The following is a 13936-nucleotide window of genomic DNA, read 5'->3' on the forward strand; positions in this document are numbered from 1 at the left end:
TGTTTAACTTACCAGTGTTTTTTCTTGTAAATACTAAGAGGCCTCTCTTAAAATCTAAGTGACAGATACTAATCCTCTCCCCACCAAAATGCACTTAAAGGCAAAGGAAAGGAACACACCGTCCGGTGCCCTTTGACCCCTGGGGTGCCTGATAGTTTTAGTTTCTTTCTACATTTCAGGAAATCCCCGCTGAGTGGCACCTGGAGCTGACGATAGACAGAGGTTTGCCGGAGGAGCTGTGGGCACATTACGTACAGCAGCTCCAAGGTGCCCGGAGGGTTGCGATGGAGGACTCGGTTTTACTTCTGTTTGCCTTGAAAAATTTTATTTATGCCCTGAAGCCTCCCAAATCTTTCCCTAAAGGTAAGGTGCAAGTCATGAGTCTTTTTCAAATGATTGTCTGCAGAATCGAATCCCTAGCCCCACGTGTTCACACAGGTTATTGCATCCCCTCCCTCCCCCGTCTCTCTAGACGACACGTGGTGGAATCCCGAGCGCCTGGAGGACGGCGGCAGGTGCTACCTGCGGCTGCTCATCGGGCTCTTCGAGGTGACCCTCAGGGGCGCCGGAGCCCTGCACTTCAGGGTCCTGATGAAACTTCTCTTGAAGGTACCGGGCTCACCCCTTTCAGTTATTCTTCCTTGAGAAAGGTATAAGGTTATTTTGGTTATGAAAGTAAGCTGGGTGTGTCTGTGCGGCCCTGGGGATCCAACCCAGGGGCATTCTGCCAGAGCTATACCCCAGCCCTATTTTATCTGTTTGTTTATATAGAGTCTCACTAAGTTGCAGAGGGCCTCCCTACCTCGTCACCTGGAAAGCGGTTTGCAGCCATGACACCAAGCAGTAGTCAGCCCTGAGCAGACTCTAGCATGACCACCTGCTAGTCTTAGGTCCGTTCATGGGCTTAAGAGACACTAGTCCAGTCTGTTTGGCTTTTTTATTTTTTTATTTTTTGCGGTACTGGGGATGGAACCCAGGGACATTCTACCTTTGTTCTACACGTCCAGCCCTGTTTCTTATGTGGAAACAGGGTCTCACTGACTTGCAAAGGGCCTTGAATCACAATCCTCCTGTCTCAGCCTCCCAAATGCTGGGTTTACAAGTGTGCGCCACCATACCCGGCTCTGTTTGGCTTCTAAAGGTCATTTTCAGACAGGGAAACACGTTCAGAGAGCATACACGGCCGCGCGGGAACCCATCCTGGGCACCGTGCCGCCGTGTCCCAGGACTTGGTTCTGGTTCTTGGCTGGCTCACTCTGTCCACGGCACTCGACACCATTGGCATCAGTCAGAGACCTAGAGATTAGAGCAGAAACTCTGAAGTCACTAAACGAAAAGGCCCGATTGCACCGCATGCCCCTGGCAGACCCCCGGGGACCCCCGAGGCTCAGAAGACGGAGCCTTGGGGCACCGGCCTCGGTGTTTGCTCAGTGCCTCCATCCTCTGCAAAGTGAGCCCGAGCGCGGGTTGCAGTGGGGCTTCTGGGTTTCCTCTCTGTGGGTTTCCTTCCTCGTTGGCGCACCGTGCATTGCGGGCACCTTAGTGGTAAGAGGCTTTGGAACCGCCTCATTTAAGCAGGAGTTAAACGTCACCTTCTTCCTTCTGTCAGGTCCATCTGCAAGACGCTGCCCAGCTATTCAGGTTCTTCTCTGTCTTGTGGACCTACGGCTCCAGCCTTTCAGACCCGCTGAGCTGCTGCGTGACGCCCGCACTGCAGACGCAGGCCCTCTACATCGGCTGCGCCCTGCTCTCCTCTCAGAAGGCGCAGAGCAAGCTGCAGCTGGCCTCCACGGCCTCCCCAGGTACTTAACCACGCCGTGCGTCAGCCCGGCCGACTGTGACGGCGCTGTGTGGTCTGCGTGGCTCGGAAACTCTGAGCTACCTTTCTTTTTCCTTTTGGTCAGTACTGGGGCTTGAACCCAGGGGCGTTCTACCTCTGAGCTACACCCCCAGCCCGATCTTATTTTTTATAAGGGCCTCACTAAGTTGCTGGGGCTGAACTTTGTACCTTTGAGCCTCCTGTCTCAGCTTCCCAACTACTAGGATTACAGGTGTGTGCCATCACACCCAATTCTCACTGCGTTTTAAATGGAAAAACATTCCTAAAGGCTCATTGGCTTAAATCATGTGTATGTTTTATGTTGGATTCTAGGGCCTTATTTACCCTTGATAAAATTAGCACTTTGGTTTTGTCTTTTAATTTGACTTTTTTAGTCTTAGCTACTTGAGATCTGAGGCAGGACTGTAAGTTCGAGGCCAATCCGGGCAACTTAGTGAAATCCTTTCCCAAAACAAGAACAGAAAAGGTTGGGGATATAACTCAGTAAGAGCGTGACACAGGGTTCAGTCCCCAGTAGGCGTGTGTGTGACACACATGCACACACACACACACACACACACACACACTGAATTTTGTCATATAATTGACTATATCAGTATCGAAGGAGAAAACTCATGCTCAAAGATCTTTTCAGATCTAAAAAGGCATTGGTTTAAAAATCGGTAATTGCTCCCAATTAAGTAACAGCAAAATAAGAGTAACAGGATAAAAGTATTGCTCTAAACCTAGCGTTTTTATTGCATAACTGGGAAAACGCAGCATTCTTGACCTTCATCAGTTTCACTGAACATGGCTCTACAAGTACCAGCTGGTAGGAGGAGATTCCTTCCAGGTGCTCATAGAATGAACAAATAAAGCTGAAATCCAGATCTGTGGCCAACCGCTGGGAAACAGCAGGAACTTTAATCCAACCTCATTCTGTGTCCAAAGATTCCATGTGACCTAGAGATTTACATAAAACAGGCGACTGCATTTGTAGAAAACAGAATGTATACTCTCGGTCTCTAAATAAAGGGATAGATACTTTTCTAACTCTACTTATAGTGGGCAGCCCTTATGAACAATTGAAACACTAAAGAAAAAGTGACTAAATCTCTGACCAAGCCAGGTGCTGCGGTGCCCGCCTGCAATCCCAGTACTTAGGGAACTGAGACCGGTGAGTCCGAGGTTCGTGGCCAGCCTCAGCAATTCAGTGAGAACCTGTTTCAGAATAAATCATAAAACAAGGCTGGGGGTATAGCTCAGAGGTAGAATATCCCCTGGGTTCAATCCTCAGTACCCAAAATAAATAAATAAATCCTGCACCAGTAAATAAAGTCAAAATACTTGCAAAGCGAACTGCATCAGTGGATGACTTCCTGCGCGTGCCCACACGGGGTGGCCGGGCGTTTGTCGCACCGTCGTTCTGAGCCCACCTGACTTTAACAATAAGGTGTGGTTTGAAAGAGGAAAGTAACAGCTGAGGAGAATGCTGTGAGCCAGGCGTGGTGCACAACCTGTGATCCCAGTGCCGGGGAGGCTGAGACTGGAGGGTCACGGGTTCAAAGCCAGCCTCAGCAATTTAGCGAGATTCTCAGCCAAAGTAGGGCTGGGGGTGTGGCTCAGAGGTAGAGTGCCCCTGGGTTCCACCCAGCACCGCAGCACACGCACAGAAAGCCACGTGCTTGCCTCTGGAGAACACTTCCGATGTGCGTGGGCACACCGGGGCAGTTGGCTGAGACAGGTGTGCTCGCCTTTGTTTATTTGAAAACGAATACACCAGAAAACACGGCTCACCTTTTCCTGGAAGAGCAAGCAGAGTTAAACAGTGAGGCGTCTTCAGGGAGGACTGAGAGTTGGCGGAAGCTTAACCGCCCTCCCCCGTAGCTGCACACGCTCAGTGAGTGCTCTGCCCTGCGCTGCGTCCCCGGCCCCACCAGGAACGTTTTTCACCATTCGCATCTCAACACTTTTCATCCCTGTGCCTACTGAAAATTTGCACTTTGTTTCATCTCTGAAAATTGTCCCTTTCATTTCCCCTTTGCTCAGTGGTGGCGTCTCTACTCGTTACCCTGGGCAGCCCCGTGAAAGAAGCCCGGAGGGCCGCCGCGCAGTGTCTGCGGGCCCTGAGCGGGGTGGCGTCGCCCTTCCAGCTGGTGATGGAGCACCTGGCTCCTAAAGCAGAGGAGCTCACCTCCGACGCCGCCTACGTCATTCAGGTAGGCGCGGGCGCCCGTGTGTGGATGGGAGCGAGGCACTCCGGTCCTGATGTCTGCCCCGGAGGGTTTTGATGGGTTACGTTGCCAAGTTTATAAACTGGCATCTCTTCCCCCGCTTCTAAAAGGCTGCAGTATCGTATCCCAGCTCTCTGCCCTTCCCGTGGATAGAAGGCCTGCGTTAACTCTTCATGTTGAGCTCGCTGTGGGCTGTTGATACTCTTTCCAATTAGCGCTTTCAAGGGAAATGCAAAAGTAAAAGCAGTCTCGGATCCTGTGGGAAAGAATCTCCCACAGTTAGTACTGTTAGCCCTTGTAGTTTCTTAACATCTTGTTAATCTGATTTTTTATTTTATTTTATTGTCGTCGTAGGATTTGGCTACTTTGTTTGAGGAGCTACGCAGAGAAAAGAAACAGAAATCTCATCAGAAACTGTCTGAAACTTTGAAAAACCTCCTGTTCTGTGTATATGATTCTCCATCTTATATTGCGAAAGAGCTGATGAAGGTATTTCAGGAGGTCAACAGTGAGGTACGTGTCTTTGGAGAGCATCGAGCACTCCACGCGATGTTACTGAAGAGCCATTGCAGCCGCTGTGTGAGGGAGGCGCGTAAGAGCTACGCGTGCCTCAGGGGGATCATTTCTCAGTAATGTGGGAGGAAGAAGTGGGAAGAGTTAGGGTGGAGAGAGGGGTCCAGGATTCAAAGCACGCACTGGTGAGTTTCTTTCATTTTAAAATTCAGCATGTCATCCCCATCTTAATCGATTTAAAAATCTCACAGGAGTGGACTACTGAAAGAAGCGTTGATGTGCCTCCACGTTTCAAGTGGAAAGCCTCCACAAAGTAATCAGCTCTGAGTCATGCCCGGTGTAGCTTAGGAGTCACAGGTGTCAACATGCATCTCACTCTGGGAAAACACGGGAGTCTTGAGTAAGGGACTAGGTAGTGAACATAGCCCTCCTCACCTATGGGTTCAGCCAACCTCAGACCGAAATGTTTGGGGGGAAATGCATCTGCACTGGACATGCGCGAGCTTTGTTCTTGCCATTTTTTCCTAAGTAATACAGTACCATAACTATTTATATGGCCTTTACATGGTATCAATATTATAAGTAATCTAGAGATGATTTTAAAGTATACAGGAAGCCGGGCGTGGTGGCGCACGCTTGTAATCCCCGCGCTTGGGAGGCAGAGACAGGAGGATCGCGCAGGTTCGAAGCTAGCCGCGCGCGCTGGCTTAGGAGACCCTGTTTCCAAATAAAAATGTAAAAATAGGTCTGGGAGTGTAGCCCGGAGATAGAAGGGCTTCCAGGAACCCCAGTACCACCAAAAAAATAAAATAAATAAAGTATACAGGAAGCTGGGCGTGATGGCACATGTGTGTAATCCCAGTATTTGGGAGGCTGGAATACAGGGATCGCAGGTTTGAGGCCAGCCTCAACAACTCAGCAACTTAGTGAGATACTTTATTGAAATAAAAAAAGCTGGGGGTATAGCTCAGAGGTAGAATGCCCCTGGGTTCAATCCACAGTATACACACAATAAGTGTGTGTGTGTGTGTGTGTGTGTGTGTGTGTGTGTGTGTGTGTGAGATATGCGTTGGTTATATGCAAACCCTGTGATACTTCGTATGAGGGGTCTTGGACCAGTTCCCCGCAGACGTTGAGGGACACTATTTCAGGCCCCAGGGCCAGCATTCACTGTTGCAGCCAGAGCTCACCGCGGCGTCAGGAGAGCAGGTGCAGCTGGAATGGAAGCGAGCGAGCGTGGCTGTCTGTCAGTAAACACAACATTTACAGAGACGGGTCATCTGCGGATTTGACCACCTGCCGTGGCTTTCTGGTCCCTTCACATACGTCAATTGAATTAAGACCAAATTTGAAACAGTATATAAGGGAAGTGTATAGTGTTTGAGGGAGTGCTAGAATATTATGGTCCAATTTAGTTTGTATTTGTGTTCCCAAAAGTCTTGAGGAAACACACAGACCAGCTCTCAGCTCCACTCTGCAGGGTTTAGAGCATCACAGGCGAACACTCAGGACCGACTTCATGTGGACTCGTAGCCCTCCCCCGCGAGAGCCCGCACGACGGGTCTCCTCCAGCGGAGCGCCTCTCCCACCGCGACGTCTTTGGGCGTCTTTAGAGCAGCCGAGACCTCGGCACTGGCCGCCATTGGCTAACGCGCTTCTCCATCTTCAGATGGTGCTTTCTCAGCTGCTGCCTCTGATGGAGCAGCTGCTAGAAAAGGTGGAGAAGGAGCCCACGGCCGTGCTGAAAGACGAGGCCGTTGTTTTGCATCTCGCTCTGGGGAAATACAATGAGCATTCAGCTTCCCTTTTACACAAGGACCCAAAGAGTCTGGAGCTGTTTATAAAAGCTGTGCACACGACCAAGGAACTCAACACAGGATCGCCCAGCACGCAGATCACCGCTCTCGAAAAGGTGAGCGGCTTCCGCCTACGGCTAAAGTTTAAGTGGTTAAAGGTTTATAATATAAAAGTTTAAGTGGTTAAAGGTTTATAATATAAGTTGTTGATACACTGCAGGTTTTAAAGCATGATATATTTCACCTGGTGTACAAAACTGATTGTCATACAATTGCAAAGAATTACATTTTGAATGAGAACATAAAATGGGGAAGGGTTTTATAATGTGAGAGAAGATGGTACAGGAGTCATCCTTGGACTTCAGCCTTGCTCATGGAATTCAATTGTTTTTCTACCCCTGCTAGATTACAAAGCCATTTTTTGCAGCAATAGCTGATGAAAAGGTTCAGCAGAGGCTTCTGCGCATGATGTTTGATCTGCTGGTGAACTGTAAGAGCCTGCACTGCGCTCAGACTGTCAGCAGTGTGTTTAAGGGGGTAAGTGGCAACTTGCTATAATTGTTAATGTTTTGTCTTTTCTAAATGGCACCATGTTTAACTGTTCTGCATTTTACAGTGAGAGGTCAAATGTCATCATTAGCAAGAATTATGGAAACATAGCTCATAGAGATGTATGAAATGAACATTACAAGTCTTCCTCCTTTTTTAGTAGTATGTAGTAGTATGAAATAGTATGAAGTAGTTGCAGGACGTGTGTGCTGTGTTCACTTGGATCCTACTGTGTGCAGAGCGTTCTGCCTGCTTTATTTATGGACTAAGGAAAACTCAGGGCTCACTCTTGAGCCAGGCAGCACTGTTCTACTTAACCAGTGATATGCCGTGACAGGGCATGGGTTCCATGTATGCTGGAACCTAGCTGATGTCAGAATGTCACCTAATCATTCTGTTTTTTGAATTCACAAGTACAGAAAACAGTGTGGCAAAGTATGGCTATCCAGATTGAGCAGTCTTCCAAATTTAGCATTTTTAATCTTTCTCTTTGCCAAAAAGATTTTAAAATAAATCTCAAATACTATTTACTTTTCATCCTCATATACTTAAGGATGCATCCTTTAAAAGAGTCATTTTCTTACATGACTACAATGTCATTATTACACCTTAAAAAAACAATTCTTTGATATTATCTAATACTCAGTCCATAATCACATTTCAAAAATACTTCTTATATTTTCTTTGAATCAAAATTCAAACATGTATTTTCTTTTTCTTTTTCTTCAGTACTAGGGATTGAGCCCAGAAGCATTCTACCTCCAAGCTACACCCCAGCCCTATTTTGTCTTTTTTTTTTTTTTTTTTTGGTGGTGGTGGTGGTACTGGGGTTCCTGGAAGCCCTTCTACCTCTGGGCTACATGCCCAGACCTATTTTATATATTATTTTTATTTGGAAACAGGGTCTCTTAAGCCACCACGTCTGGCTCCGAACCAGCGCGATCCTCCAGGCTCCACCTCCCAAGCGCAGGGATTACAAGTGTGCGCCACCACTTCCGGCTTATTTTTTATTTTGAAAACAGGGTTTCCCGAAGTTATGGAGGGCCTCACTAAGTAGCAGAGGCTGGCCACGAACCTGCAATCATCCTGTCTCATCCTCCCAAGTATTGGAATTACAAGCATGCACCACCATACCTGGCTCAAACATATATTTTCTAAAGAAAGAGATTATTGATTAATCTCTAGGGGTACGCCGGGCGTGGTGGCACACGCTTGTAATCCCCGCGCTTGGAAGGCGGAGACAGGAGGATCGCGCTGGTTCGGAGCCAGCCTCGCTGGTTTAAGAGACCCTGTTTCCAAATAAAAATATAAAAACAGGTCTGGGAGTGTAGCCCGGAGGTAGAAGGGCTTCCAGGAACCCCAGTGACACCAAAAAAAAAAAAAAAAAAAATCTCTAGGGGTACAAGAGCGTGTGTGTGTGTCTGTGCCTGTGTTTGTGTCTGTGTCTGTGTGTTCCTTCCTAGTTGATTAGGACAACCTGGTTTGGCACATACCCTCTTTCTGGGGGTATAACTTGGAGGCAGAATGCCTCTGGGTTCAATTCTCAGTACAGACAAACAAAAGTATAAGATAGAGCTGGAGGTATAGCACAGAAGTAGAATGCCCCTAGGCTCATTCCCCAGGACCACAAAAACCTGATTGGTTACTGAAAGCAAAATGTGAAGCCAGGTTCCTCTCTCCTAACATGGACTGGAGCGCATATGAAGAATTTGCAGGCCTGCCTTGTCAGCCAAGGATACCTTGGCCTTAAATGTAAGGGGATGGTACTTCTCATCCTAACAGTTATTTTGACTACCAAGATACAGTCCATTCTGTGTATGTGTTGATGCAAGTACCTTCCTGAGGTGCCAGAGCAATGTGTATCTCTGTACAACTACTGGTATATTGGAAAACTTCTCAAAGGTTACTTAAATTTTCGATGGTCTTTGTTTTGGGGGATTGGACTGGACTTTAGAGTGATAGAAAAAATGTGAAAGTAGACATAGAAGTCTTCACTTCCATCGTATTTTTTTAAATCATTGTCTGTTGCTGTAGTCTCATCTCAGTGAATTAATGTCACTGACCATTCTGCCTTTAATATTGCAGATTTCCGTTGATGCTGAACAAGTCAGAGTAGAACTGGAGCCGCCAGAAAAGGCCAAATCCTTGGGCACGGTTCAGCAAACAAGACGGCAGAAAATGCAGCAGAAGTAAGCGCCGTGGACGCCCGGTCTCCGCGTGTTAGGAGACTCCTGTGGTCTTGGCTCCCTACGATTTGTTTTAACTCAGTATCGTCGTTTGCATTTCCAACTTTCTGTCTTCTCTGTTTTCCAGAAAATCACACGATCTTGAGTCTGTCCAGGAAGTTGGAGGTTCTTACTGGCAAAGGGTAACCCTCATCCTGGAATTGCTGCAGCACAAGAAGAAGCTCAGAAGCCCCCAGACGCTGATGCCAACTCTCTTCAGCTTACTGTCAAGGTGACAACAGAGAACGGGGCTTGAATGAGGCGTGCACCTTACGCCACAGTCCTTTTTCAGTGTACTCCCTTCTTGTTGAGATAGTCAAATGTAATAAAGTCAAGCACTGTGGTTGAAAGAGCCAAGGAAGGGTTTGTGCACTCGTTGCCCGTCCCTGTGACCACTCAGCTTTCTGCGTTAACCTCAGGCTGTTGTTACTTACGTTTAGAGATAGTGTGACCCCGACTATAATTTTAAGTGTAAATTATCAGATAACCGTAGTATATGCCACTGAATTGTAGAATGTACTGTCATCTAAAGAGGAAAGTGATTTTTAAAGTTGTCCTCAGTGATTCCGAATAGATTAGTAGAAAGTACAAAAGGAAAGAGAATTCGATGTCAGTCCCTGTCTGTATGAGAAAAAGAGATCTTACATCTTGTTTATAGACTTACATTTAATGGTAGTATTGTAGTCATTCTATCTCCTACGTGTTACTCGTAAGGTGAAGTAAGTTATGTAACTTGTGTTTCCCATCGCTTCTCTTTGGGGCACCCCAAGGTGCTTAGAGCCTTCAGCGCCAGAGCAGGGGGGCATGGAGTACACCAAGCAGCTCATCCTTAGCTGTCTGCTCAGCATCTGCCAGAAACTCTCTCCAGATGGTGGCAGGATACCTCCAGGTGTGCTTGCGGGTGTGTGGGGGGCGCCCGCGGTCTGCTATGAGTGTGGATGTGTCTGCCACCAAGTCTTTCGTGTCTCACCGCTCCAGATGTCCTAGATGAGGAGAAATTCAACGTGGAGTTGATCGTGCAGTGCATCCGCCTCTCGGAGATGCCTCAGACCCATCACCACGCCCTCTTACTTCTGGGTACCGTTGCTGGAATATTTCCGGTAAGTGTTAATGTTTAAGACTGTAGCAAGCCGGGCATGGTGGCACACGCTTGTAATCCCAGCATTTGGGAGGCTGAGACCGGAGGATTGTGGCTTGCAGACAGCCTCAGCTACTTAGTGAGGCCCTCTGCAACTCAATGAGACCCGGTTTCAAAATAAAAAATAAAAAATAGGGCTGGGGTGTAGCTCGGAGGTCGAATGCCCCTGGGTCCCATCTCCAGACCCGCAAAAAGAAGACTATAGCAGCTATTTCTGTGTGTGTGTGTGTGTGTGTGTGTGTGTGTGTGTGTGTGTGACTGAGGATTTTTTCTACCTCCAGGCTATACTCCCAGACCTATTTTATACTTTATACTTTATTTCAGAACAGGTCTCACTAAGTAGCTGAGGCTGGCTTTGAACCTGTGTGACCCTCCCAAAGCGCTGGGATCACAAACGTGTGCCGCCACGCCCGGCTGTAGCAGCTGTCCCGTCTGTTTTTCCAGCGTAGAATCGCATTGGCACTTCCTGACTTAAATTCGTCAGGCTGGGCTGGGGTGCGGCTCGGTGGCAGAGCACGTGCCTGGCTTGCGCACGGCCCCAGGGTAGACCCCAGCACCGGAAAATAAAGATAGAAATAGATGAGTGTTTTCTCACCGGGCTCTGGGACCTCCCAGCACCGCTGGGCTCTTGGACCTGCCCCTGTGCCTCGAGCACTGTGGGCCAGATGACCTTGCTGGGCTTCCGTTCCCCTGTTTACAAAGTGAAAATAGTAATTAGCGTCTTCATAGAACTGTGGTAGGAACTCAGTTGGATAATTAATTCCTGGTTAGCTCTGAGCACCCAGGCACACTAGCGTCCAGTAAGGTACTGTGTGTTAGTGTTATTTGGAAAAAAATTAATGGCCCATTAATCTTTGAATAGTCCTCTAATCAGCCGGCAGTCAGTGTGACAATTAGTTTGATTGTAATCTCTTATTTGGCAAACATAATGTCCCTTTTGTTACAGAACACATTAATTAAAGTTTTTTTTTTTTAGGAAATCTAAGTTATTTTCCTATCAGAGATTTAGGTCATTGGGGGCCTTAACCTGGGGCTCTTCATAAGCGCTAAGAGGCCTTACTCTACTGAAATCACATGTTGACTTTGTGACGAGCTGCCAGGCTGTTTCCCAGAGTGGCTGCACCATCCTGCCTCAGCAGCCGGGCCGGTGGCTTGTCTCCCTACTCCTTGCGGTACTTGGTCCCAGGTGCCCGCAGCTGTGCCGTCTCCCCTCCTTGCGGTACTTGATCCCAGGCGCCCACAGCTGTGCCGTCTCCCCTCCTTGCGGTACTTGATCCCAGGCGCCCGCAGCTGTGCTGTCTCCCCTTTGCGGTACATGGTCCCAGGCGCCCGCAGCTGTGCCGTCTCCCCTCCTTGCGGTACTTGGTCCCAGGCGCCCGCAGCTGTGCTGTCTCCCCTCCTTGTGGTACTTGGTCCCAGGCGCCCGCAGCTGTGCTGTCTCCCCCTCCTCTCAGTACTTGGTCCCAGGCGCCCGCAGCTGTGCCGTCTCCCCTCCTTGCGGTACGTGGTCCCAGGCTCTGCAGCTGTGCTGTCTGGTGCTTTGGAGTTTGCAGTTCCCTAGGGGCTGGTGTTGATCATCTCATATGCTTTGACCATTTGCACGTTTTCTTGGGAGGAGTGTGTTTTCCAATCTTTCACCTATTTATTTACTTGTGGTGGTGCAGAGGATCAACTTAGCGCCTCGTACGTGCCGCGTGTACATACACCGTGCCCCTGAGCTACAGCCGCGGCCCTCGCCGCCTTTTAAAGCAGGCTGTTTCTCTTTTTATTGGTGGTTTGTAGTAAGTTCCTGGCACTTGATATATTTGAAATGGAAAGTGTTGACAGTGTGTCTTCTTTCAGGACAAAGTTCTCCACAACATCATGTCTATCTTTACATTCATGGGCGCCAACGTCATGCGTCTAGACGACACTTACAGCTTTCAGGTTATTAGCAAGACCGTGAAGATGGTCATCCCAGCGCTGATCCAGGTAAGCAGAACACCATCGGCGTCACGCCCGTCTCGAGGGTTATCTGTCCCGCTCACGTCCCCACTTGCTGTTCTGCAGTCCGATAATGGAGACTCCATAGAAGTCACAAGAAACGTGGAGGAGATCGTGGTGAAGATCATCGGTGTGTTCGTGGACGCGCTGCCACACGTCCCGGAGCACCGGCGCCAGCCCATCCTCGTGCAGCTCGTCGAGACGCTGGGCCCAGAAAAGTTCCTCTGGGTCCTCCTGGCCTTGCTCTTTGAGCAGTACGTCACCAAAACCGCGCTGGCGGCCGCCTGCGCAGACAAGGTGGGAGCGCAGTGGGCGGCAGGGCGGGGGGGTGGGGCTTCACATTGATCTGTGACACTTCCTGTGCGCTGCTTAGCAGTGCTGGCCCAGAACCTTTTCTCAAAGGTTTTTGGCCTTCTTTAGAATTGTTTCCAGAGCTCGTGGCCCTGGGATATCCTCAGTAGCAGCAAAACGTCCCCCGGGGGCAAGTCAACCTGGCCTAGAGCAGGCCTGGGCCACGCTGGGTAGAGCCACGTGGCGCCCGGCTGCGCAGGGCCTGGAGCAGCCAACCAACTCTTGCAAGCCCTTTGCAGGTGGCATTTTGTCAGGAAAAGGAGCACCCATGTGCAGAGACACATACCTGGGCAGAGGCGGGCAGAGCTGGGTCAGCACTGTGTGCACCATGGCTGAGACGGTCCGGGAGCAGACCCAGACAGCGGAATCGTGACGCACGGCGACCTGGAGCTGGCCCGCGCTCACCTGGCGGCCTGAGGAGAGGCGCGCGGTGCTGGCGCGCAGGGCCGCTTCGCAGCGTGCTCCCTCACGACATGGGCCGGGTCCCTTCCTCACGTGTGTCCCTTCTCTCCATGCAGGATGCCGTCTTGGAGGCAGACACTGAATTTTGGATTTCAGTCTGCTGTGAATTTAGTGTCCAGCACCAGATACAGAGCTTGCTGAATATCCTGCAGTACTTAGTAAAGTTGCCAGAGGAAAAAGAGGGTGAGCCTAGGCCCGTGGAGGCCGCCCCGCCTGCAAGCAGGGAGAAGCAGGATGGAGGTCCCACCTGCGAGCAGGGAGAAGCAGGAGGGAGGGCGGGTCAGCCTTAGAGTATGTCTTACGCGGGGCTTTTAGCCAGACGTGGAGGGCGCTCGCGTGCAATCCCAGCACACAAGAGGCTGAGACGGGAGGATCACAGGTTCGCAGCCAGCCTCAACAACTCTTTGAGGTTCTCTGCAACTTAGCAAGACCCTGTCTCAAAGAAAAAATAAAATAGGTCTGGAGATGTAGCTCAGAGGCAGAATGCCCTTGAGTTTAATCCTCAGTATCACACACACAAAAGAAAAAAAAAAACAGGGGGTGTCTTGTATTTGCACATTAATCGTTTTTAGTTGGTGCATATGGCTTCTTGAGTCCAATGGGACAGAGTCTGTGGGAACCTGCCTCCCCCACCCCCGTGCTTTTATACCTCTGCCTGCGCACGTGTGTTGGCTGCAGAAGGTCCCCTTGTCAGATGGGCCGCGCTCAAGTGAATGCTCGTAGTTCTCTGCCTTGGCGCCAGAGTGGCCAGGTGCTCGGCCCGGGGACTGCTCTCTGTGTGGCGGCCGTGGCTGTCGCCCTGCGTGCAGTGGGCTGAGTTTGGCGGGAGGAGGGGCCGTGGAGAGCTGTATGTGGCAGCGTGGTTA

General features: G+C 49.6%; 1 protein-coding gene across 1 annotated transcript in view; it reads left to right on the forward strand.

Moving 5' to 3' along the window:
• Nucleotides 1-13936, forward strand: part of HEATR1 (HEAT repeat containing 1) — a gene marked incomplete at both ends in the record, with an annotated part of 43862 nt that overhangs the window by 17915 nt on the left and 12011 nt on the right. The window contains 14 exons of the mRNA XM_080717139.1: nucleotides 180-363; nucleotides 473-609; nucleotides 1610-1802; nucleotides 3869-4038; nucleotides 4408-4566; nucleotides 6236-6478; nucleotides 6768-6899; nucleotides 8997-9100; nucleotides 9225-9368; nucleotides 9907-10025; nucleotides 10115-10236; nucleotides 12117-12245; nucleotides 12324-12554; nucleotides 13127-13253. Coding sequence (XP_080573265.1) covers nucleotides 180-363; nucleotides 473-609; nucleotides 1610-1802; nucleotides 3869-4038; nucleotides 4408-4566; nucleotides 6236-6478; nucleotides 6768-6899; nucleotides 8997-9100; nucleotides 9225-9368; nucleotides 9907-10025; nucleotides 10115-10236; nucleotides 12117-12245; nucleotides 12324-12554; nucleotides 13127-13253 — 2194 coding nt within the window. The remainder of the gene's footprint in view (nucleotides 1-179; nucleotides 364-472; nucleotides 610-1609; nucleotides 1803-3868; nucleotides 4039-4407; nucleotides 4567-6235; nucleotides 6479-6767; nucleotides 6900-8996; nucleotides 9101-9224; nucleotides 9369-9906; nucleotides 10026-10114; nucleotides 10237-12116; nucleotides 12246-12323; nucleotides 12555-13126; nucleotides 13254-13936) is intronic.

This window comes from Muscardinus avellanarius, assembly GCF_963383645.1.
Source record: "Muscardinus avellanarius genome assembly, chromosome: 20".
Classification (NCBI taxonomy): domain Eukaryota; kingdom Metazoa; phylum Chordata; class Mammalia; order Rodentia; family Gliridae; genus Muscardinus; species Muscardinus avellanarius.